The sequence below is a fragment of the Macaca fascicularis genome, chromosome X (assembly GCF_037993035.2).
Source record: "Macaca fascicularis isolate 582-1 chromosome X, T2T-MFA8v1.1".
Classification (NCBI taxonomy): domain Eukaryota; kingdom Metazoa; phylum Chordata; class Mammalia; order Primates; family Cercopithecidae; genus Macaca; species Macaca fascicularis.
In genome coordinates, this window is record NC_088395.1 from 21,955,674 (window position 1) to 21,981,519 (window position 25,846).

The 25,846-nt window shown below is 39.4% G+C and overlaps 1 protein-coding gene across 1 annotated transcript in view; it reads left to right on the forward strand.

Moving 5' to 3' along the window:
• Positions 1-25,846, forward strand: part of PHEX (phosphate regulating endopeptidase X-linked) — a 231,379-nt gene that overhangs the window by 30,448 nt on the left and 175,085 nt on the right. Inside the window, exons 4-5 of the mRNA XM_005593167.5 lie at positions 14,245-14,331; positions 15,340-15,566. Of these exons, the coding sequence (XP_005593224.1) occupies positions 14,245-14,331; positions 15,340-15,566 (314 nt within the window). The remainder of the gene's footprint in view (positions 1-14,244; positions 14,332-15,339; positions 15,567-25,846) is intronic.

Here is a 25,846-nt window from a genome sequence, read left to right on the forward strand (position 1 = left end):
TATGAAACCCAATACTCAAGAATTAAAATGTCTCATCTCACCCGGAGGTTCAATTGCCCTTAAAATGCTTTTGAAGTCATTTGGAATAATTTCTATATTGGCTTCTTTCCTTTAAATCCAGATATAACTTCAATATTTCTGACATATTTATTACTTTCCAGAATGAAAATACTAGCTCTTCTGAAGTGGTAGCTATTTAGTTATATTCAATTTTGTTAGTTATGTTTATTTGACTTCAAATTAAGCCGAAGAATATACAAACACTGCAGAGTCTTCCACAGCCTTACCAAAATTAATACTGTATTTCATCAAATCAAAAATACTGTCAACTGTAAGATGTACCATTGTTTCACATGAGCTAAAGAGTAAGCTATTACACGATGCTTTTTTATCACTTGGAATTTTATTTTGTGTTCACTGAAGTTCTTTTAGCCTTACTTAGACATTACTTTTTAAAAATATTTTAACTTTTATTATAGGTTTGGGGTACATGTGCAGGTTCATTATATAGGTAAACTTGTGACTTGGGGGTTTGGTGTACAGATTATTTAGTCACCCAGACACTAAGCATAGTACCTGATGGTTGTTTTTTTTTCTGGACCTCTCCCTCCTCCCACCCTCCACCCTCAAGTAGGCTGCAGTATCTGTTGTTCCCCTCTTTCTGTCCATGTGTTCTCATTATTTAGCTCCCATTTATAAGTGAGAACATGCAGTATTGGCTTTCTGTTCCTGCATTAGTTTGCTGAGAATAATGGCCTCCAGCTCCATCTTTGTTCCTGCAAAGGACATGATCTCATTCTTTTTTATGGCTGCATAGTATTCTGTGGTATGTGTACCACATTTTCTTTATCCAGGCTATCATTGAGGGGCAGTTAGGTTGATTCCGTGTTTTTGCTATTGTGAATAGTGCTGCAATAAACATGTGTGTGCATGTCAGACATTAATATTTATCATTGTTTTACATCCATTAAAAAGGAGAACAAAAGTAAAAAGATTGCTTGAAGTACTTGTAAAATTTCTTCACAGAGTCTCTATGATTTAAAATCATCAATGTTTTTGTTTTCTCACAAAATATTGTGCTCTCTGTCTCTCATCAAGAACAGTGGCAATTCAACATTTCTTGAAAAAGTACTCCCTAACTGCCTCAGGGATTTTTGTCCAAGATGGCCTTTTTGGATATGCAGTAAGTTTTTATTTCATTGCTAAGTCATGATGAAATTTTCCTGAAGACATTTTAAGTGGCAATTTACCAGCCATGTACCCGACTCATTTGAAATGCCAACACTAAGAATGGCTATGATCAAATTCCTGTGTGGACAGGCAATGGTAACTACATTGTGACTATGCCTGGTGGATGGTTCGAAGATGGATTCCAATTTCAGTGATGTTAAGATGTGAAATAAATGTGCATCTTAAAACTGATGAAATATGGCATGTAAATTATATTTCTGAGAATCCAGGCTTTCCAACTGCTTGTCACATTCACCATGCTTATTTGCTTTAAACAATTTCGCTGAGACTTGTGGGATTCCTTGCCTCAGCATACATTCGCTTTAGTGTACAATGGTATATAAACAACACTCCCTCACTTCCTTCTTCCACTTACTCCAATTTGTAGCTACAAAGCTGTACTTTTGCAGCTTTGTAGTTCATCTCAACCTTTAATGTACATATGAACTACCTGGGAATTTTGTTAAAATGCAGATTCTGATTCACTAGGTCTGAGAAAGGACCTGAGAGTCTTTAGTTCCAGAAAGTTCTCAGGTGATGCCCATGCTGCTGGTTTGGGGACCACACATTTAATAGCTAGACTTTAGTATGTCTAAGGACATAGTATGTCAGTGAAGAAATTCAGTACCTCTCCAGGGTACATGGATGTTTAAATTTTTCTTCCATTTGTATTATTATTTTGATGAAAACGTATATATTGCAAATTTCTTTGCCTTGCATTGGGTAAATGCAAAGACAGCAGGAATTTTGTATGTCTGATCTTATGGTACAGGGAGAGAGATTTTTTTCCCCTTAATTTGTTTTATGAAAGATTTGTTCATTTCCTTTTCCTTTGCTTTCTTTCTCAAACTTGGGAAACGAATTTATTAGGAAATCTGCATGTAATTGCAGATTAATAACCTACCCATTAATACCACATTAGTTCATCATGATTAATAGCATCTATGTGAATACTTAATGAATTTGTAATGATGGACTATTTGCTTTAAAGTATCAAGAGAACATTCCATGTAAAAAGGCACCACCCGTAACAGGAAAATTAATTATATGCTGTTTGGATAATAGCTTGTCACAAACAAGATATGTTTATTTGGAAAGCCTCATTGGTATTGATATTTGCACAGTGAGAGGTACTTTTTAAAAACATTCATGAATCGTTTAATTTGTAAAATGAGAAGGAAATTTTATTTTCATGAACAGTTAAAATAGGTGTAGGGACTGATATTTATGAAAGAGAGCAGCACAAACACAAATATGTGCTAATATACTCACAAGTTTGCCTGTGTCACTAGGCAGAAAGACTTCCTATAGTGGCCATTTAGATTAAGTTCCAAATTGAACTGCTTCTGCTACCCGCTGGTCTATTCTAAATTCATAAGTCCACTTCCTCAAGGCCCAAGCATTTCTTTTTTCTTTTTTCTTTTCTTTTTTTTGAGACGAAGTCTTGCTCTGTTGCCAGGCTGGAGTGCTATGGCACAATCTCGGCTCACTGCAACCTCCGACTCCCTGGTTCAAGCGATTCTCCTGCCTCAGCCTCCCAAGTAGCTGGGATTACAGGCACACGCCACCACGCCCAGATAATTTTTGTATTTTTAGTAGAGACGGGGTTTCACTATGTTGGCCAGGATGGTCTCGAACTCCTGACCTCGTGATCCGCCTGCCTCGGTCTCCCAAACTGCTGGGATTACAGGCGTGAGCCACCGCGCCCGGCCGGACCAAGCATTTCTTGATACTAATTTTATTTCTTTAGAGAATCATTTGTTTTCTTTATTGTCTTCACTCTAATTCTGTGATGTCAGCAGTCACCATTGTTTATTTCTGTCTTTGCCCTATATCTGAGGAAGTGAAGGTCAAGAAGATTATGTGACTTGCCCAAACTGATCCAGCCATATAATTTGTCCCCCACAGATTATGGGTCTCTCATTTCAAATGTCTCCAATTTTAACCCCGGCGGAAAGAGTTGCAAGCGCAGAGACTCTGTCCAGCTGGTGCCTTTGAGGAAACCCAAGAAGCCCAGTGCGATTGGAGCTCTGAGTTGGAAGGGAAGAGGGATAAATGACAAAACTGAAGAGAAAGGTGGGGGCAGAGCATACAGGCTTTTTAGGCCATGTAAAGATTTTAGACTCTATCCTAGGGCAATGGGAAGGTGTTTGTAAATGTCATGTCGAGGGATGCAATGAGCAATATGCTTTGCTAGAGCGTGCTGCTGTCTGTGGAGAATGGCTTGGAGGAGGTAGCCGACACATGGTGACCAATTCATGCTTTTCCAGCCCCATCACACTGACCTGTTTTCTAGCTTGATATCCAAACGAAGGTAGAGTTTGACTTCCTTGTTACAGGAAATACCAAGGCATGATTGTTTATCCTTTTTTCTATTTTCTCCTTAGGTCAACATGAAAGATCATTGCTGCTTCTTTGTTGCCCTTGACTTCTTTGAACTTAGGAAGGTATTTTGTCAAGCACCCCCACTCATGGGGCAAAATCCTCCAGGGAAGCCATGGCAGCTGCTGGTGGGCATGGTAGTTAGCACTCGTTCTACCAGCACTTTTGCCCCTTTGGGTTCACTGCTTGTGCCAAAGGTGCTGTTGCTTCCCCGCTTTTGGGGGAGATGATTCTGGATAGAGAAGGAAAGAAAGGCTTACTCCTAATCTCTCACTGTCAGAAACCCAGTTCTGGAGGAGTAGTCTCCCTCGACCACACATTGTGGTTTGAACAGCCAGGAATAGAACCCCTCCTTCTCTCACCTCCTCACAGAAGGTGGGAGTGAAAACAGGGGTTAGTTGGGAAGTGGCTTTTTAAACCTATGTTTACAGTGTTTTGATGCCACTTTCATAGACGAGGGAGGAATTGTCTGAAGCTTAGATTTTTTAGGATTTCAGGGATGTGATGTTTATCTCTCTTCCTCTCTTGAGGGTGTGATATAAACTGGAATTGAAAATAGATAGCCGGCTGGGCGTGGTGGCTCATGCGTGTAATCCCAACATGTTGGGAGGTTGAGGTGGGTGGATCGCTTGAGCCCAGGAGTTCGAGACCAGCCTGGGCAGCATGGCAAAACCTCATCTTTACTAAAAATAAAAATTAACCAGGCACTGGGGCACATGCCTGTGGTCCCAGCTACTCAGAAGGCTAAGGCAGGAGAATCTCTTGAGCCCAAGAGGCGGAGGTTGCAGTGAGCTGAGACTGCACCACTGCACTCCAGCCCGGGCAACAGAGTGAGGCCCTGTCTTGGGGAAAAAAAAAGAAATACCCTGTATGGTATTATTTCTTTCACTTTGAGAGTCTTTCTGGCATACTGTTGATATTTTTTCCACTCTTGAATCTGTGAATCAACCCTCACATCAAACTCCTATTGCATTTTACGTTTAAGAAAGGAGCTTTTTAAAACTGAGGTTGGCAGAACTGAGAACTAACTTAGACCTAAATGGGCCAACGCAAGGAGAGTGTTTCCAAAACAAAACAAAGTGTTTAGTGTCCTCCTTGAAGAATGTTGACACCAAGTTAAAATGGAGCTGCAGAGTAAGGAAATCAGTAAAGACAGGACAAAAGCTCCTTTTTTTTTTTTTTTTTTTTTTGAGATGGAGTCTTACTCTGTCACCCAGGCTGGAGTGCAGTGGCGTGATCTCGGCTCACTGCAAGCTCTGCCTCCTGGGTTCACGCCATTCTCCTGCCTCAGCCTCCCGAGTAGCTGGGACTACAGGTGCCTGCCACCGCACCCGGCTAATTTTTTTTGTCTTTTTAATAGAGACAGTGTTTCACCGTGGTCTCGATCTCTTGATCTTGTGATCCACCCGCCTTGGCCTCCCAAAGTGCTGGGATTACAGGTGTGAGCCACCGCGCCGGCCAAAAGTTCCTTTTTTGATTTGAGATAGGGTAGGAATGGCAGAGGTGGGAATCTGGGCTGGTGATGTTTTCTGGGATTGCAGGCATCAAGAAAGACCGGTGAGTGCTGTTGGTTTAGAGTAGTGATTATCAAAGTGTATTCCCCTGACCTGCAGCATCAACTTTACCTGGCAATTTGTTAGTAATGCAAAATCCTGGGCCCCACCCCAGACCTACTGAATTAGACACTCAAGTTAAAACACAGCCATTTGCATTTTAACAAGCTCCCCATTTTTTTTTTTTTTTTTTTTTTTTTTTAATTTTTGAGACAGAGTTTTCTTGTCACCTAGCTGGAGTGCAATGGCACGGTCTTGGATCACTGCAACCTCCACCTTCCAGGTTCAAGCGATTCTCCTGCCCAGCCTCCCGAGTAGCTGGGAGTACAGGCACCCACCACCACGGCCAGCTAATTTTTTTTTTTTTTTTTTTTTTTGTAATTTTAGTAGAGATGGGGTTTTACCATGTTGGCCAGGCTGGTATCGAACTCCTGACCTCAGGTGATCCGCCTGCCTCTGCCTCCCAAAGTGCTGGGATTACAGGCATGAGCCGCCGTGCCTGGCCTAACAAGGTCTCTTGATTTTTCCAGTGTACACTCAAATTTAGAAACCACTGGCTTAGACTAGAGCAAAATGTGAGGTCAAGCCTTGAGGACCAGCCAACTTTGTTCTGTTCTAACCTCACTAGGCCTCCTACCTCTGGTTAGGTGCCTCAGGAATCTGTGTCCCTGGTCAAAAATAGGGTGACAGGACAAAAGGAGTAGATGGCTCGTCACAAAGTCATTCCACCACTGCAAAAAGAAGTTATGATGTAATCAGGGAAGGTCTTTCCTTCAGTTATGGTGGAGAGATCTGTCGGGGAATTCCATGAGGGCATAGCTGCCTCTGGTTTAGCCACTGGGGGCCCACTCTCACAGGAAAGCAACTTGCAGAATTTTTCTGGGTATCTGATGGTTGAATTAACCGGAGTCAGAGACCTGAGTCCAAATCCAAGCTCTAACCTTTACTAACTGAGTCTCCTTGGACAAGTTCTTACAGTTTTCTTGCCTGTAGAATGGAGTTATGATATATGTTTCTTAGGATTGCTGGGAAGGTTAATTGAGGTTGTGTATTAATATAATACACCTGGCACAGAGCTGACGCTTAAAAAATGAACACTGTCATTACTGGTCCTTGGATGTCTTAGGATTGTTAAGGAAGGACCATTGCAGGGAGTATATAAACACACATGGCTTTTTCCTTGTAACGTTAAGATGGATAAAATAGGAGTTAGAGGCCAGGTGTGGTGGCTCACATCTGTAACCCCAGCACTTTGGGAGGCCAAGGCAGGCAGGTCACTTGAGGCCAGGAGTTTGAGACCAGCCTGGCCAATGTGGTGAAATCCCAACTCTACTAAAAACACAAAACAATTAGCTGGGCGTGGTGGCAAGTGCCTGTAATCCCAGCTATTCATGAGGTTGAAGCAAAGAATAGCTTGAACCCGGGAGGCACAGGTTGCAGTGAGCTGAGATCATGCCACTGCACTCCAGCCTGGGCGACAGAGTGAGACTGTCTCAAAAGAAATAGGAGGGAGAAAAAATATATATAATTAGAGTTAGTAGTAAAAATGTGATATGAAAAAACTGAGGATAGATTTATTTTAAACCTCACGTTTGGCACAGACCTTACATGGAATGATCTGCTAAGATACAAAATATCTAAATAGGAAAGCTATTTATATTGAGTTAAAACATCAGATTGGCAGATTCATTGTAATGCTATGCTATCAAAGAATAATGCTAAAATTGAAATTATTTTGAAGTCTAACCTTGATAATTATACTTCTTACAAATTCACTTATAAGTGAACATAATAAAAGAGTTACCTTCTGTTAGAGTTTTGTAGTATCTAGCAATTTTATATAATTCATTTCATTATGGACAAAGAGGTCTTTTGTGTTAAAAGGGGACATTTTTGTGTTATTTGGTAACCCATGATTTAGATTGATTTAGAGGATATTAATCTCCTTAAAATCATCTCTGCACCTTTTTCTTAAGCTGATGCTTAATCAACAATTATCATTTATAAGATGATCATAAAAAATGAACAGAGAAAATAATTCTGACAGCTTCTATCCCTATATTTAGGTGGGAGTTTTCTAGAGGAATGAGAAATATCAACTCTTATTGGCTTTTCAGTATGTCAAACAGATTCAGTTAATCCCATGCTTGACTGGCCGTGGGGCTGAGGAACCGCCAAGCTGAGCGTCACACAATTCGTGTAAAAGTATATGAGAGTTACAGGATCCACGGACCATGACTTAGTTAACTTGAATTTTATTTTTTAATGAGAATAACAACAAGCTTTGCAAGCTGATTTAGAGTCTGCAGGTTTTAACTGCATAAGGGTTTAATACCTTTAACACCCACGCAGTGTGAGTTAGAAAAATGAAAATTTTCAGTATAGTAAATAAACTGAGGAGCCTGGAAACCAAATTGAAATCTGTAGCCTAGAAAATAGTAGGATTAGAGGCAACATTCAACCGTAGACCATCCAAAGGTAGTTTTTAAGTACCACCAAAGGTGAAAGCAGGCCATGATATAATAAGTTTTTAAAAAGTGTGGGTCTAGAGAACATCCTGTTCATTATGTAGATGTGGAAGCTTAAAGTATAGATTTGGTTTTCCAGAGTTTTAATTTTCCATGTTCTTTCTTTCACCAGAATCAGAGGGCACTCCCTCTAATTTCCAAAAGAGAAATGTTACCGTAATCTGCCCGAAATTGAGAATTTACCTTGGTGACGTTGATGTGAAGATTTTAGAATGCAATTGCTGGCTAGGTGTAGTGGCTCATGCCTATAATCCCAGTGCTATGGGAGGCTGAGTTGGGAGGATCACTTGAGGCCAGGAGTTCAAGACCAGCCTGGGCAATATAGCGAGACCCCCATCTCTACAAAAATAAAAATAAAACAATTAGCCACGGCATGGTGGTGTGCACCTGTAGTCCTAGCTACTTGGGAGGTTGAGGTGAGAGGATGACTTGATCCCAGGAGGTTGAGGCGAGAGGATGACTTGAGCCCAGGAGGTTGAGGCTTCAGTGAGCTTTGATTATGCCTGTTCTCCAGTCTGGGTGACACATAAGACCCTGTCTCTGAAAGTACCCATTAAGCAAATCAAGCAAATATCTCCGGGATTCACTGGTCTCTTAGCAAGTAGCCAGAGGACCCCTTTTAGAATAGGCACATGGAAATATTGTAGGGTCAGGAGAAAGAACACAAAGGAGGGTGCTTTTTAAGAGTTCCTGTGCTCCTGAGCCACTTCATTCAAATGTCAGCTCAACATCAAGGTTCTTGGTAGGTTGTTGCTCACAGACCTAAAACTGCATATGTGGAGTTTTTGAGAAATGTATTAGGTGGATATGTCTTAGATATTGTAGAAACTTTAAATGATTGGCCTGAGCTCCAGATGGCTGTTATGAACTCTTGACTAAGCAGGGTACTATAAAATCCTCAAAGGCCTCATCCTTCCTTTGGAATTTCCTTTTTGTATTCTAGAGCACTCAATAAATGTCCTGTCTGAGCAGCAGAATTGAATTGAGTGAGGATTGATAGTCCTCCTTCAGCTTCTGAGCATAACTAAGTATTTTTTTCTCCCCAGTATAGAAGACCAGAGCATTGGGAATGGATGATAAAGCTGAGACAATTGATGAAAATAAAACTTAGGTACCCTTAAAACTGGCATTCATGAAAACAGATGAATGAAGTCTTGGATTGCATTGTATGATATAGGGACTGAGATGTGAAAAAAAGAGATTGTGGTGTTAGTATGATCAGGGCATTGCTGATTGTAAAAAGAAATAATAAAAGTAGTCCAGCTTCTTTCTCATAGTTCTTTTTCAACTGGATGAAAGTCTCTCTCAGACTTTCCTTGTCAGGAATTCAACTCAGCGAACATTAACTAAGCACCAACCATGCCAAACTCTGGGTCCTGGGTGTTCAAACATGAATGTGACCCAGCCCCTGCCCAAAAGAGTATTCAATCTAATGGAGTATAGCCGTTGTTAATGCCAGTGTTTCATACCAACAGTATTTCTTGGTGATACTATTTGAGGCCCAATAACCAAAAATATCTTTATTATTAAAATTCTCACATGTTTCATCCCCTTTGAGACTAGGCTTGTGTTACAAAGGCATGGTTGTCCACACTGTGGTCAAAAACAAATTTTAGATGGACTATAGATCTAAATGTGAAACAATAAAGATTTTAGAAGAAAACGTAAACTATCACTGGGCGCAGTGGCTCATGCCTGTAATCCCAGCACTTTGGGAGGATGAGGTGGGTGGATCACCGGAGGTCAGGAGTTTGAGACCAGCCTGACCAACATGGTGAAACCCCATCTCTACTAAAAATACAAGCTGGGCGTGGTGGCTCATGCCTGTAATCCCAGCAGTTTGGGAGGCTGAGGCAGGTGGATCACCTGAAGTCAGGAGTTCGAGACCAGCCTGGCTAACATGGTGAAACCCCACCTCTACTAATAATACAAAAAATTAGCCGGGCATGGTGGCGCATGCCTGTAGTCCCAGCTACTCGGGAGGCTGAGGCAGGAGAATCTCTTGAACCCGGGAGGCGGAGGTTGCAGTGAGCCAAGATCGTGCCACTGTACTCCAACCTGGTGACAGAACGAGACTCCATCTCAAAACAAACAAACAAAAACAAAAAAACAAAAAATAGCCGGGTGTGGTGGCACATGTCTGTAATCCCAGCTACTTGGGAGGCTGAGGCAGGAGAATCTCGTGAACCTGGGAGGTGGAGATTGCAGTGAGCTGAGATCGAGCCACTGCACTCCAGCCTGGGCGACAGAGCAAGACTCCATCTCAAAAAAAAAAAAAAAGAAAAAGAAAAGAAAATGTAAACTGTCTTCTGAGTTTGGGATAGGCAGAGATTTCTTGAACAGGACATGGTTACATGTGGTAACCATGGAGGAGAAAAATGGACAAGCTGAACTAAATTAAATGATTTCAGTTTATTACAAGATACCATTAAAAATGAAGTCTATGTAATAGGGGATATTTTATAATATATTCAAAAAGGACTTGTATGTAGAATATAGAAAACGCTTCTACAAAACAATAACAAAAAGGTAGATTGCTCTATAAATATGTGATATAGACTTGAATAAGTATTTTACCATAGAGGATGTTAGTTTTCTTGGTTGGGGGTAGTGATTGGAAGGGAGCACAAGGGGCTTCTGGGGTTCCAGTAATTAATAATGCTGGTTACTTGAGCATGTTAACTTTGTGAACATTCTTCACATTATGATCTGTGTACTTTTCTGTGTGTTGTATTATTTGTGTACTTTTCTGTACTTTCATTGAAAAAGTTTACATTAAAAAAATGCTTTGTTGTCCAGGATGAAGAATGTGAGCAAAATATTTTTGGAGGTTAACACTGATTGCAAAATATGTCTCCCCATTTAGAACTGCCTCTACTATAGAAGCAGAGGAAATGTTGAGAGCATGGGGCTTTGCAAGGTGGCTAGAGCAGGTCCAGTTTGTGAAATAGTCCTACACACAGCCTGGCAGTGTCTTAGGTTAGCGTAAGTCCTTTGGCCACCAATATCCTGAGAAGCAAGCAGGAGAACAAAACCAATTATGGAGGAAGCACTGGAAACAAGCTTGATTACTTGACAGTTTTGTATAGGGCTAATTCTGCCTGTAATCCTGTTTAAGTCACCACTTATTGATCCCCGTTATCATGTGCCCAGGCACGGAGATGGGGGCTTTCTGTGCATTAAACATTTTAAATCCTCAGCACAATCCTGGGAAGCATGTACTCTTATTATTTGACTTTACAGATTAAGGAACTGGGGCTTAGAGAGATTAAATAACTCGCTAGAATTCCAGCTAGCAAGTTGCAGCAAGCTGCAGCTGGAACCCATGTCTGTGTGATTCCAAAGCACCCCCCCCCCCCCCACATGTCTATTATGTTGCCTTAAAAAAAAAATTTTTTTTTTATTTGATGGAGCATAGTGAGAAGAAACATACTTAGTTTTCAAATTTGATGATCAGAAGAACTTCTCAAACCAATTTTAAAGTCTGAGGTTTGCTCTGCTATAGTATTTTTATTTTATTTTATTTTTTGAAATATAGTCTCACTCTGTCACCCAGGCTGGAGTGCAGTGGCAAGATCTTGACTCACTGCAACCTCTACCTCTCGGGTTCAAGCAATTCTCCTGCCTCAGCCTCCCGAGTAGCTGGGACTACAGGTGTGCGTCTCCATGCCCAGCTAATTTTTGTATTATTACTAGAGGCGGGGTTTCACTATATTGTCCAGGCTTGTCTCAAACTCCTGACCTCGTGATCTGCCCGCCTCGGCCTCCCGAAGTGCTGGAATTACAGGCATGAGCCACCGTGCCTGGCCTGCAGTTTTACCAACTGCAGTTGTCCTTTGCGGTTGTAAGGTGGTAAGAAATACCTGGGTGGAGTGGGTTGGGGATTGAGAAATCCTCCAAGAAACAACACAGGCTATGATTGGAATGCCCCTGTATGGGTGACCCATGAGCCTTTCTCAATGCTTTGGGGACATTTTAATAACTTGAGTAATTACCTGTGGTAGGCAGGCTTTGTTTTCTACTCATTAACTCTCCAGGCTACATTTTGTTCTTCTTACTGCTAATTCACATGCAGAGATACCTAAAATGGATGTTGTCAACTGATTGCCACATCACTGTCTGCATATCAATGCTCTCCTGTCTGCCTGGGCTCAGAGAGAAGGAAAGAAGAGAAGGAAAAGGGTATGACAAGGAACTTGTGATAGCCGAATCTGTTTTAAAAGCCAAATTCTGGTACAGAAACCAGAATTTTGACATATACGAATTATTGATACTCGTGCATGGCTAGTGTTTTGCGATTGCCCTATTTAGCATATGCTGGTCCTCTTTTTCCCTCCTTGTGATAGATAGCACGCCTTGGGAGCAGACACAGGTAAATGTTTCATGCTTTTAGTTCTTTTTGCTCCTGTGGCTTGTTTGGCCCTTAGGGCATTCATGCTTTTTAGCCCGTGGAGTGTTTATAGCATCAGAACATCATCACAACCCTAAATGAAATTTGGATTATTTACTTCTAAGTATGTTTCCCAAACAGTCTAATGACTGTGTAAGCAATATAGTGGAAGGGCACAGGAGCCGATTTGAATGGAAATATATGTGGATATGGCTTTAGATCTTTTTGTCTATTAAAAAAAGTCTCCTTTAAAAAATCCTTGGGAACCTGGTGCGGCGGCTCACGCCAGTAATCCCAGCACTTTGGGAGGCTAAGGTAGTCGGATCACCTGAGGTCAGGCATTTGAGACCAGCCTGGCCAACATGGTGAAACTCCATCTCTACTAAAAATACAGAAAATTAGCTGAGTGTGGTGGTGTGCACCTGTAATCCCAGCTACTCGGGAGGCTGAGACAGGAGAATTGCTTGAACCCGGGAGGTGGAGGCTGCAGTGAGCTGAGATCATGCCACTGCACTCCAGCCTGGGCGACAGAGTGATACTCTGTCTCAAAAAAAAAAAAAAAAAAATTCCTTGGGGCTAGTTGTCTTGATTTTATTATTATGATGATACACAAGAAAGAAACACCAAACAATCTGAAATAATTGAAAATACATCCAACCCAATTTAATTTATTTCACTGGAATCTATCTAGTTATATGGACTCGTTTTAGGTATAGGTGCTTAGTTTTAAAAAACTGGACAGGAGCTCTGGGTTGCATTTTTTTTTTTTTTTAACTGTAGAACTTCTAGTTTAGAAGGAAGATTCCTCTTCAGGAGATATATAATTATGTATTAATTTAATTAGTGCTGTACATTGTGTCTTGAAGCTATTCAGAGTATCATAGGAACATCTGTTATACTGTGGTTATGATGGCTGCTAGGTTGTTTCCCCAAATGCCTTGACAAGGCAGTTTGACATAGTTTGGTGAAGGCAGTGACCTGGTGCTGCAGTCACCACAGGGATTTTTCATCTTGGCTTCACGTTGGTAGACTGATACTCTCAAGTATGTTCAACGTTCTCTTTTTCGGGAGACGGTTGTTTTCATTGAGTCCTGGCTTTCCTCTTTCCTTATTTAATGAAATAGTGACAACTATCATTTTCTACCTTCAAACATTATTATTAGTGATTTTATAAATAGAAAATTATTTTCCAGTTGGGCCTATGTCTGTGCTGGCAACCGTTGTATACACACGGACTCTTTTAGATGTCTAGGACTTTGCATGTGTAAATGGGCAAGTTTTCAGGCAATTCGGGTAGATTTTCCAATCTTGTCTCTCCATTTCCTGTCTAAAGAACTTCTTCCATGTCCACAGCATGTTTATTCAACATTGGATAAAACTTCTAATGGGAAATTTCTTCCGGGTGACCTCCCTGAGAGACTGGGCTGTGGAGAAATCTCAAGAAACACAACCCCGATGAAATTAGCTCCGTTGAGAATATTACTTGGTCCAGGAACAAGGGACAGAATTCAGTTATTTTTGATTCTTTTTTTTTTTTTTTTTGAGACAGAGTCTCGCTCTGTCGCCTGGGCTGAGTGCAGTGGCCGGATCTCAGCTCACTGCAAGCTCCGCCTCCCGGGTTTATGCCATTCTCCTGCCTCAGCCTCCCGAGTAGCTGGGACTACAGGCGCACGCCACCTCGCCCGGCTAGTTTTTTGTATTTTTTAGTAGAGACGGGGTTTCACCGTGTTTGCTAGGATGGTCTCGATCTCCTGACCTCGTGATCCGCCCGTCTCGGCCTCCCAAAGTGCTGGGATTACAGGCTTGAGCCACCGCGCCCGGCCATTTTTGATTCTTGAACAAATGAATTCTGTTTCCTTTTGTGTAGGTGGCAGAAGAAATTGACCCCTGTAGAAGATCCAGTCTCAGTTGGAAATTGAACTTTTGGTTTCTTTTGAGTTAGGAGTGCCCTGGATAAGAGAATGTAAAACTGTTTTTGTTTGAACCTCATGCAACTTGGAATCTGTTCTGTTGTCTGCATATCTTTGATAGATCTGTCTTTTCCAGGGTTGTCTGTCTTTATATTTAATTTTCTGGAGGTTGGAATTGTGATTATCAAATGACTTCCAACTTGGCAGCACATGTGATTGGATACTAATGAATCCTTTCTTAACCTTCCCAGAACTTTTGGAGAAATCGATCAGTAGAAGGCGGGACACGGAAGCCATACAGAAAGCCAAAATCCTTTATTCGTCCTGCATGAATGAGAGTGAGTGATGAAGAAAACTAAATAAAATATTTACCATACCTATCCTTTAGAGTTCTATTAATGTTTTAATATATTGTTTGAGGAAGAAGAGAACTACTAAGAATTCTATTAATGTTTAAAAGTGTTAAAGGAATGATTGTCAAAGACTGGATTTTGACTAGTCCCATCTTAGTTAATGTTGTTACTGGCTTGGTGGAGAAAATCATCTTATTTATATGGGTTGGATTCTTTGGGTATCATTTACTCCCTGAGAAACTTAGAAAAAGTCAGCAGGGCAAACTCCACTGTATCTGATTCAGAAACCAGAATCCAGAAGCCAGGCCAAGTCTGGCTTGAGAAAGAGACTGGGAGGGAGTGCACCTACTAGAGCCTAGAGAAATCCAGATTCCTAGGCATGCCAGGTTCCTGTGTCAGCCTAACAGGCATCTTTGTTGGGTCCTTAGCCCTGTCTCAACACCTTGGGTCTGATTGGAATTAGAACAGATACTGGTCACTTGACCTAGTCTGCCTTCTCAAGGCCATTGCAGGATGAAGCCAGTGCCTGTGGGAAGTGTGTCAACTGGTCTAGGATTTGGTGTATCATGTGGTGAGCTAGAAAAGAGCAATAAAAGACAGGAATCTGAAGCATCACTTCTTCGTTGGGTAGTGACTGGCTTTATTGAGGCATTCCTTTAGTTAGCGTTGTACCTTAGTCCCACCAAGTATTATTCATTGACTGGGTTCCATGTAGAGAGTCCATGTTTATTGTAGTGAATATCCAGCAGTTTCCCTGGTCAGCTGTCCTGGCAAGAACACTAGATGTAGACAGTCACATTGAAGTGTGGATTGTAGGTAGTTCTGTCTCTGTGATTATGCTCATCTCACCCCACCTCTTTTACCTACTCCCTAACGACTGAAATTTTAAGTTGGAGCCTTATGGGAATTTTGTCTTGAGAAGATGCACTTGAATTCTAGTGTGTTGATCCAGTTTGCAATTCTAACTTTCTCTTCATATCTGCTCCCTTTCAGAAGCGATTGAAAAAGCAGATGCCAGGCCACTGCTACACATCCTACGGCATTCCCCTTTCCGCTGGCCCGTGCTTGAATCTAACATTGGCCCTGAAGGGGTTTGGTCAGAGAGAAAGTTCAGCCTTCTGCAGACACTTGCAACGTTTCGTGGTCAATACAGCAATTCTGTGTTCATCCGTTTGTATGTGTCCCCTGATGACAAGTCATCCAATGAACATATCTTGAAGGTATAATGAGGACCCATTTATCTTCTTTGCTCAGTCCTAAATTAGCCTTTTGGGGTGCCATCCTGGGGAAAGAGACTCATGCTGCCTCAGTGAAATAATAACATAAAACATTTTTATGGAATAGTAGAATCTAGAATATTCCCTTCTCCCGGATTTGCAGAATGTATGCCATTACCACACAAGTTTTGTAAGCCTTTTGGAAAACTAGTGAATTAGTTTCCAGTGATCTGTGATCTGGCCCTCATATGCCTACTCAGAGCAAGTCTAAGGTTCCTCAATTCCAGTGGGAAGGGGACTACAGGTCTCCTGTTGTTAGCAGAGACTTTCTGTGCCCTGCTCTTGTCCTTGCCTCCTCATTCTCTTGACAGGAGACAACACATGCCATGATTTTTTGTTCCTCTTTCACTAACATTTTCTTGTGCACACACCTAAATTTTAGTTATCAAATTCACTCTGAATCTCTCCTCCCTCCTTTTCAAAGATGCAGCAAAACTTGTTCTGTTCCAAGTGCTTGCTTGCATTTTCTGTTGGAAGACTAACCATGTCTTCCATAAAGCAATGGGCCACATGGACATACCCTGAGGCAGAGCACATTGGTAAAATCAGGAGCCTGTCCAAAAACTACCAACAGCTACAGACTCACCAATGAAAGAGCTATGCAAGAATTCAAATAACATTCGTCAAATAGTTTTGTGCTTTGATCCTGCTCGGTTTTATTTTGTTTTACTTCCACAGTTACTTTGACTGATAGTGAAAATGTTATTGCATGACTGATTTTCTCCCCAATTCTGTCCTTAGTCAAATCAGAAAATATTAATGAAATATTGATATTCAAATTTTAGACAGGTATTGCCCTCATCTCATGTATTTTAACCTTCTAAAATCCAAATCTTAAAGTTCATCTTTTGATTTAGACCAGAGATTGGCACATTTTTTGGGTAAAGGGCCAGATAATACATATTTTAGGGTTTGCAGGCCATCTGGTCTCTGTTGCAACTACTTAATTCTGCCATTGTGTCTGGGAAAGCAACTGTGGACAACAAAGGTATGGCTGTGTGGCGGGCTGGCCCATTGGCTGTAGTTTTCTCACCTCTAGGTTAGACAATGGAATTCTCAGTAAAAATCTTGGGTCATTGAAAGGACTCCCCTCTACTCAGGAGGAAATTCTGAGTTCCAGAGACAATTGTGTTTCTATGTTTGGTGATGAAATGAGCCATCTTCTAATGCTATCAGGATAAGATGTGCTATGTAAGACACGGTGATGATAACCCATCTGATCTCTGTACTGTGTTGATATATCACTCACTTTTTGAAACTAGGTTTTAAGACTATCATGATCAATTCCAGAACTATTATGATGTTCTTTCAAATACCTTAAGTGGTGTTTTGAAGTAAACTGAAGGCTGTTTTCCAAACTTGAGTTTAAGTTTATGCATTCTACTGAGTGATAGAAGGTCTTGATTCACACACAGATGAATAATTGCAAATGGTAGCCATTTTATTATCTTTCTCACCTATTTCTGGATCTACTCAATTGAATTTATTTCTTTAAAGTTTTTATTATCAAAATGTGATACAAAATTAAAGAATAGAATAATAAACTCCCATGTATCCATCAACCCAACTTCAACAACTCTCAACTTTCTGCTGTTATGTTTCTTTCTGCGGTTATGTTTTAATCGAGACCCCTCCTTTTTTGGGAGGTGGCTAGAACGTTTTATAGCAAATTAAAAATATATCATTGCATAGTAAATACTTCAGTGCTTAGCTAGCGGAAAGGACTATTATCACAACCAAAAAGATAATCATAATTCCATAATTAACAGCTAATAACTAGTTAATTTTCAACTTTTCTGATTGTCTTAAACATGTCCTTAAAAAAACAAAACAGTTGGTCTTTGATTCAATCTCCAAATAAGACTCACAGGTGAACTTAGTTGATATGTCTGTTGTACTCCACAAGGGATCCCCCTATTTTTGTTTTTTTAAACCACATTTATTTGTTGAAGAAACTGGAGTATTTTTCCTGTAAACTTCTTATATTCTGAATTTGACTGTTTTCAGGGTAATCTAATAGCTGACAAAAGTTCTTGTTTACAGGAGAATCACAGCTTAAAAATGCAGAATAAATAATAGGAAGCTATCTATTTAAGAAAAAATCCCTAATGAAAGGATGGATCTAGGTAATTACCATCAATGGCTGCTTAAAACTATTAGGTAAATGGTTGATTGGGAAATTCATGATAGAGCAGACCGATATCACCTGTACCCTAATATCAATGATAGCATCACTAAAAGTGGGGCAACTGGATATCGTGTGCCTCCTGGTATCAGTTGGAAGTGCACACTATCACCAGTGATGTTGTTGTGCCCCCACAATTGAGCCTCTAGTTTTAATACGAGCTTACAGAAAACATGAGGAATAGAGAAACATGGTAACCAGTTTTTAATAGCTTGCCTTGTATACTTAATATTCAATTAAACTGATCCTAGAAATGCTAAAATGTCAATGATAGAATACTTTCCAAATGTAAGGAGGCACCCATGTACTTATTATTGCTCTCTTTTGCCAAGATGGCAGCTTGTTCCAAACTGGTATTTAATGTTGTTTGGCATTTGAGTGTGGCAAACGTTTGCTTAAGTTCTGTTCCTGTTTGTACCATTTTACATGACTGAATATTCACATATCTGAACTAATTGCCTTCCCTCAGATATAATATAACTATAGTCTTCCTGATGACACATTTACAAGAGTTCGAGCATGTATCTAGAGGTGGTAGGAGAAGCTTTATTCTGAGAGCTACATGAAACCCAATGAACCTGATAACAAAAATTAGCGTACTGGTGCCTGCCAAAGTTGTAGAATTTGCAAGTGTTGCTTTTTTATTCATTTAAAAATAGTTAAAACTATAAAAGACAAAATCTAATTGGATGAACTATTTGGAGCCCTCTCTTATAGGTTTTATGGAATATAGTTAGAAAACTACTGGTATAGTTAAAAAAAATAGGCTTTGGTATTTAAAAGATTGAGGTTTGCAGTTTAGCTCTGTGATTTACTCACAGAATATCCTTGTGCAAATTACTTCACCTCCCTGATCTCACTTTCCCCATGTGTACGGAAGGGTGAATTAGAATTTACTTTTAATTGTCATTGAGATTCGAATGAATTGACTTTTGTGACAGTTTTCGTGGTAGATACTGGTCCACAGTAGCACATGATACAAGGTTCCGAACCTACTTTTCAAGGATGACTGAGCAACTGGTCAGGACCATTTGGAGAATGTTTTTCTTTGACATGTGTACCTGATAGGCCTCTCAGAGCTCAAACTCAGTTGTGCAAGGAATAGGCATTTTGTTTACTCGACCTAATCTTTGACTCTGAGCTCCCACCCAACCTTTTGGTGGGAAACTGAACCTTAGTCTAGGCATTTACCTCCCCTCTTGGTGGCCCCATTTCTCAGTCTTCTCCTAGGGTACTGGGAAACTCCAATACCAGTTATCTGGTTTCTGAGAAGAAATCCACTATGGAACCATGTAGCCCCTTCAAGTGTGCCCCTCTGATGCTGAGGTCCTGCGACTCCCATTCCTTCTCGGATCCTGCCATGTTTCGGGGACACTGATCAGTTCCTCTGCTTATGAGAATCCTTGACTTCTTTTGCTGCTTGGAAGATCCTCTTTCTGCTCTGGGAGAAATCCCTCTTACCTGAAACTCTCTTCTGTCAATGTCCTTAGGCTTCCTTTTCCATCAAATTCAATTTTCCTCGGTGTGCCTAGCTTTTCTCATCCCACAAACCCACAGGAATAAGAGAATGGCCTTCTGGGCAGGCACAGCACTGTGGGCATCCTTTTGGGTGAGCAGATGGTGCCTTTGGGTGAAGAGAGAGGCACTGTTTCTAAGGGGTAGATATAGCCCCATGCCAAAGACACGCAATTTGGCCAGCAGGGATTGCTCCAATGTATACGACGTACTTCTGCAAACCTCCCCTTTGGCGAAATGACACAGGGTTTGCTACAGGCTTAAATGAGATAAAGGGATTTCAAAAATACAGAAAACAATAGAAGTTAGTGACCAAAAATATTATCTTGCTACACATGTTTGGATTTATTCTATGTCAGGAGATAGTAAGTATGAGGATTTAAGGTACAATAAAAGACGTGAGTATATGTGATCCTGAAAGAGTATTTGAAAGGCCAGGGTTGCCCCAGTATGTATTTGCTAGTTAATGAAGACAACAACTTAAAGTCATCATCTCTCAACAGCCCGCATTTTTCTGGCTCTCAGTAAAACTCGTAAAAAATAGCAAGGAGAAACTCTAAGAAAATTGGAAAAGTTTCTTTCTCTTTCTTTTTCCTTTTTTCCCAGGAACTGACAGAACATAGAATTTTATTTTATTCTTGTTATTTTTTATTGATACATAACTACACATTTTCATGGTACATGTGATAATCTTATACATTCATAAAATCAAATCATGGTAACTGGAATATATCCAATAATGGGATTGCTGGGTCAAATGATAGTTCTGTTTTAAGTTTTTGCAGAAATCACCAAACTGCTTTCCACAGTGGCTGGACTAATTTACATTCCCACCAGCAGTGTATAAGCATTCCCTTTTCCCTACATCCATGCCAACATCTATTATTTTTTGACTTTTTGATAATAACTATTCTGACTGGTGTGAGATACTGATGTATCTCATTGTGGCTTTGATTCGCGTTCCTCTACGGATAAGTGATGGTGAGCTTTTTTTCATAAGCTTGTTGGCCACATGTATGTCTTCTTTTGAAAAGTGTCTGTTCATGTCCTTTGTCTACTTTTTAATGGGGTTGTTTGGTTTTTGCTTATAAATTTGTTTATGTTCCTTGCAAATTCTGGATATTAGACCTTTGTCGGATGCATAGTTGGCAAATACTTTCTGCCATTCTGTGGGTTGTCTGTTTATTCTGTTGATAGCTTCTTTTGCTGTGCCGAAGCTCTTTGGTTTAATTAAGTCCTGTTTGTCATTTTTTGTTTTTGTTGCAATTGCTTTTGGCGTCTTTATCATGAAATCTTGCCCAAAGCAATTTACAGATTCAATGCTATTTCTATCGAACTACCAATGACATTGTTCACATAATTAGAAAAAGGCTATTCTAAAATTCATATGGAATCAAAACAGAACCTGAATAGCCAAAGCAATTCTAAGCAAAAAGAACAAACCTAGAGCCATCACATTACCCGATTTCAAACTATAGTATAAGGCTGTAGTAACCAAAACAGTGTGGCTGGTACAACTACAGACACATAGATAGATGGAAACAGCCCAGAAATAAAGCTGCACACCAACAACCATCTGATCTTTGATAAAGTCTACAAAAACAAGCGTGGGTAAAGGACTGTGGTGCCAGGATAACTGGCTAGCCTTATGCAGAAGATTGAAACTGGACCCCTTACTTTTATCACATACAGAAATCAACTCAAGATGGATTAAAGATGTAAATGTAAAACCTAAAACTGTGAAAACCCTTGAAGAAAATCTAGGAAATACCATTCCAGACATAGGCCCTGTACTATATTTGGAAGTCAGGTAATGTGATTCCTCCAGCTTTGTTCTTTTTGCCCAGGATTGCTTTGGCTATTTGGGGTCTTTCGTGGTTCCGTATAAAATTGAGGATTTGTTTTCTCTTTTGTGAAGAATGTCAATGGTATTTTGATAGAGGTTGTGTTGAATCTGTAGATTGCTTTCAGTGGTATTGTCATTTTAACAATATTATACTAATTTATAAGCATGGAATATCCTTCCTTTCTTTGTGTCCTTTTCAACTTCTTTCATCAACATTTTATAGTTTTCTTTACATGAATCTTTTATTCCATGGGTTAAATAGATTCCTAGGTGTTTTATATTATAAATGATATTGTTTATTGATTTCTTTTTCAGATTATTTGCTTTTGGTGTATATAAATGCTGTTGATTTTTTTGTATGTTGATTTTGTATACTCCAACTTTACTACATTTGTTTATCAGTTCTAATAGTTTTTTGGTAGAGCCTTTAGGTTTATCCAAATATAAGATCATGTTATCTGTGTACAAGGCTAATTTGACTTCTTCCTTTCCAGTTTGGAAGCCCTTTATTTATTTTGGTTGCCTAATTGCTCTGGCCAGGACTTCTAATATTGTGTTGAATAAAAGTGGGCAAAACAGGCATCCTTGTCTTGTTCCACATCTTAAAAGAAAGGCTTTTAATTTTTCACCATTCGGTATGATGTTGGTTATGTGTTTGTCAGATATGGCTTTTACTTTTTGAGGTGTGTTCCTTTTGTACCCAGTTTGTTGAGGGTTTTTGTCATAAAGGGATGTTGAATTTTACTGAATGCTTTTACAGAATATATTAGAATGATTATGTGATTTTTGTTTTTGGTTCTGTTAATGTGATGTGTTTATATTTAGTTACTTGCATTTGGATTTTCCATTTTTTTTTTTGAGAAGGGATCTCACTATGCTGCCCAGGCTGGACTTGGGTTCAAGTGATCATCTAGCCTCGGCCTCCTGAGTAGCTGGTACTACAGGTGTATGCCACTGCACCCAGCATATCATGTCTATTGATTTGTGTATGTTGAACTATCCTTGCATCCCTAGATTAATCTCACTCCATCATAGTGAATGATCTTTTTCATGTATTGTTGAATTAGGTTAGCTAGTATTTTGCTGATAATTTTTGCATCTATGTTCCTAAGTCATATTGGCCGGTAGTTTTCTTTTCTCCTTGTGTTCTTGTGCAGTTTTGGTATCAGGGTAATGCTGGACTCATAGAATGAGTTTGGAAGTATTCCCTTCTCTTCAGTTTTTTTTTTTTTGAAGAGTTTGAGTAGAATTTGTATTACTTCTTTAAATGTTTTGTAGAATTTAGTAGTGAAGACATCAAGTCCTGGGCTTTTCTTTGATGGGAGACCTTTTGTTATGGCTTCAATCTTGTTACTAGGTATTTGTTGAGGTTTTCTACTTCTTCATGGTTCAATGTTGGTAGGTTGCATATGTCCAGGAATTTATTCATTTCTTCTAGGTGTTCCACTTCGTTGGCATATAGTTGTTCATGATAGTCTCTATAATTCTTCGTATTTCTGTGGTCTCAGTTGTTATGTCTTCTTTTTCATTTCTGATTTAATTTATTTGTGTCTTCTCTTTTATTCTTAGTCTAGCTAAAGGTTTGTTGATTTTCCAAAAAAAACAAACAAACAAACACCAAATTTGTTTCATTGATTTTTTTTTGTGTGTGTTTTTATAGTCTAAATTTCATTTATTTCTGTTCTAATCTTTATCTCTTTCTGTCTACTAATTTGGGGTTTGGTTTGTTCTTATTTTTCTAGTTCCTTGAGTTGTATCATTAGATTGTTTGTGAATCTTTATTTGAAGTGTTTCAACCTTTTTGATGTAGGCTTTTATTGCTATAAAATTCCTTTTCAGTGCTCCTTTGGCTGTATTTCATAGATTTTAATTTGTTGTATTTTCATTTTCATTTGTCTAAAGAAATTTTTAAATTTCTTTTTTATTTTTTTCATAGACCCATTGGTCATTCAGGAGCATATTGTTGAATTTCCACGTATTTGGCCAGGCATGATGGCTCATGCCTATAATCCCAGCACTTTGGGAGGTCGAGGTGGGTGGATCACCTGAGGTCAGGAGTTCGGGACTAGCCTGACCAACATGATGAAACTCTGTTTCTACTAAAAATACAAAAATTAGTCAGGCATGGTGGCGGGTACCTGTAATCCCAGCTACTCGGGAGGCTGAGGTGGGACAATTGCTTGAACCTGGGAGGTGGAGGTTGCAGTGAATGGAGATCATGCCACTACACTCCAGCCTGGGCAACAAAGCGAGACTCCATCTCAAAAAAAAAAAAAAATTCCATGTGTTTGTGTATTTTCCAAGTTTCCGCTTATTATTGATTTTTAGTTCCATTGTGGTCAGAAAAGATAACTGATATGATTTCTACTGCTTTGAATTTGTGGAGACTTATTTTGTGGCTTAAAATATGATCTATTCTGGAGAATGTTCCACGTGGTGATAAAAAGAATATGTGTTCTGCAGCAATTGGGTGAAATGTTCTGTAAATGTCAGGCCTATTTGGCTTAGTGTCTAGCTTAATGCTGATGTTTCTTTGTTGATTGTCTAGATGATCTGTCCATTAGTGAGAATGGAATGTTGAAGTTCCCTATCATTGTATTGCAGTCTCCTTCTCCCTTTAGATCTATTAATGTTTGCTTTATATACTTAGGTGCTCCAGTGTTAGATGCATAGGTATTTATAATTGAGATAGGCAATATATTGCTATGTCTCCACTAGGTCCTTGCCTGTTTTTCTGGCACTAAATGGCACCTTAAACCTACGTTTGCTTTGACTCTAGCCAAAGATCAGAGCACTCCCAGTCCAGATATAGGGGAGATCCTAAAGAGGATATCCTGGCAGTGTGGAAAAGCTGGTTGGCGGTTGGTGTACAGGTGACCTGTGGAATGAGCCTCCTCTAGCATAATGCTGCTGAATAGCCACTCTGATTTGGTATCTCCTTTGACCAAGTTATGGAGCAGAGTTTCCAGGGCTGGGTATGGTAGTCCCATCTCCCCTCTTTGTCTCTTGCTGTCTTTAGGAATATATCTCCCTTCAGGCATTCATGATGCCTTCTGTGGGTTAAGGTATGAGCAGGTCTTCTGTCAAAGAACCCAAGATGGTCGGGAAGCTGGTTGTCCACCTTGATCTCAGTTTTTCCAGTGTAGAAACTATGAGTCAGGGAAAATTTCTGCATGCTTATTGCTGGACAGATTGGTTGGAAGGGCATCATAGAGAAATTTGATTCTCCTTTGCTTGGAGCTTTTTCACTTCTCTGTGGCCTCAGCAACTGATTCATCTTTATATTTGAGTTCTGGGATATTGCTGGTGAGAATCTTAGTGCTGTATATTTGTTTTTAGTTTCCTGTGTATATGTTGGGGTGGGGAGGGAAGCCAGGTTCTGTCTCCACCACCGTTTTGAAACCTGAAGTCCAGACTCCATTTCCTACCTCATAATTTGTAAGCTCTTTCTTCTTGTATTACTACTTTGTCTTCTAACTTGAGGTTTATTATCACTGGAATGCCAGTTGTAATTGGAGAAAACATTTATATTTTTCAGTTAAATGTGTTGGATTTCCTTAAAAAACATATTTTATTTTTTGTTTACAGTATTCAGATCAGTTGTAAATGCAAGGATTTAAAAAATCTCAAATAACAGTGTCCTGATGGCTTCATGAGAAAGTCTTTTGCCTCAACAGTTTGTATGTTTCTAATGAGATTTATTTGACTGACCTTATTCAATTTGTTGGTTGGTGTGTTTAAAATGTTCCCTAGAAACCATAACAATCTGAAAGTTTATAAAAGGTCTGGTAACCTCACTTGAATTATCTAAACTTTCACAATAAGTGGATTTAACTTTATTTCACGAGAGAGAAACTTTGGCTTTCTTGATAGTATCTACACAGTTTCTTTTCCTATGAGACTCAAGCTCAAAAGATTCTTCAAGTGGTCCAAATTTAATGGAAAGCCAAAGTGTCTTAATCATAATATTGTGTTTCATGATCATGGCTTGCTTAATTTTTGGAAGAAATAGTGGCACATTGGGAATTGCAATAGGACAAAGCCAGGAAGAATTGTGACTTCATTGTTTCAGGCCAATTAGAGAGGGCTGGACAAAATAATTAGAGGATTTTAGCAGTATACACGGACAAGATGGATGTTTTGAAAGTGCCTTTTTTCCCTTGAAACAAGAGTTATGTTTTTCCTGGAATTTTTCGTAATATCACTAATTCTTAACGTGGCCTTTGTAAAATCTGTTGTATATTAAGGGCAGTTTCATGGAAAACTATAATCTTATACAAATTTATGTATTTAAGAATAAAATATTTAAGATTATAGTAAGATGAAAAAGAAGTTGGAGGAGATGGATCAAAACAATTTAAAGTCATATAAACTAATGGTATGGGCATGTAGGATTCAGTTTTTATTCAGATACTACTAATTTTTAATTTGTTATTTAGATTTTGTTTCTTATTTTGGCTTAATGTTTAATGTGTGAATTAGAGATTTAATTTGGAAAAATCTACTCTTCTTGAGATTCATTTTGTTTATCTTTAGTCAGTTGCTGATGATACTCAAGAAAGAATAAACCGTAGATTTAGAGAAGGTACTGGAAATGTTTTTAAAGTATCTTAAAATTTACATAAATTCATTTTTTGTGATGTACCTGTCTGTTTTGACAAATGCAGAGAGTCATGT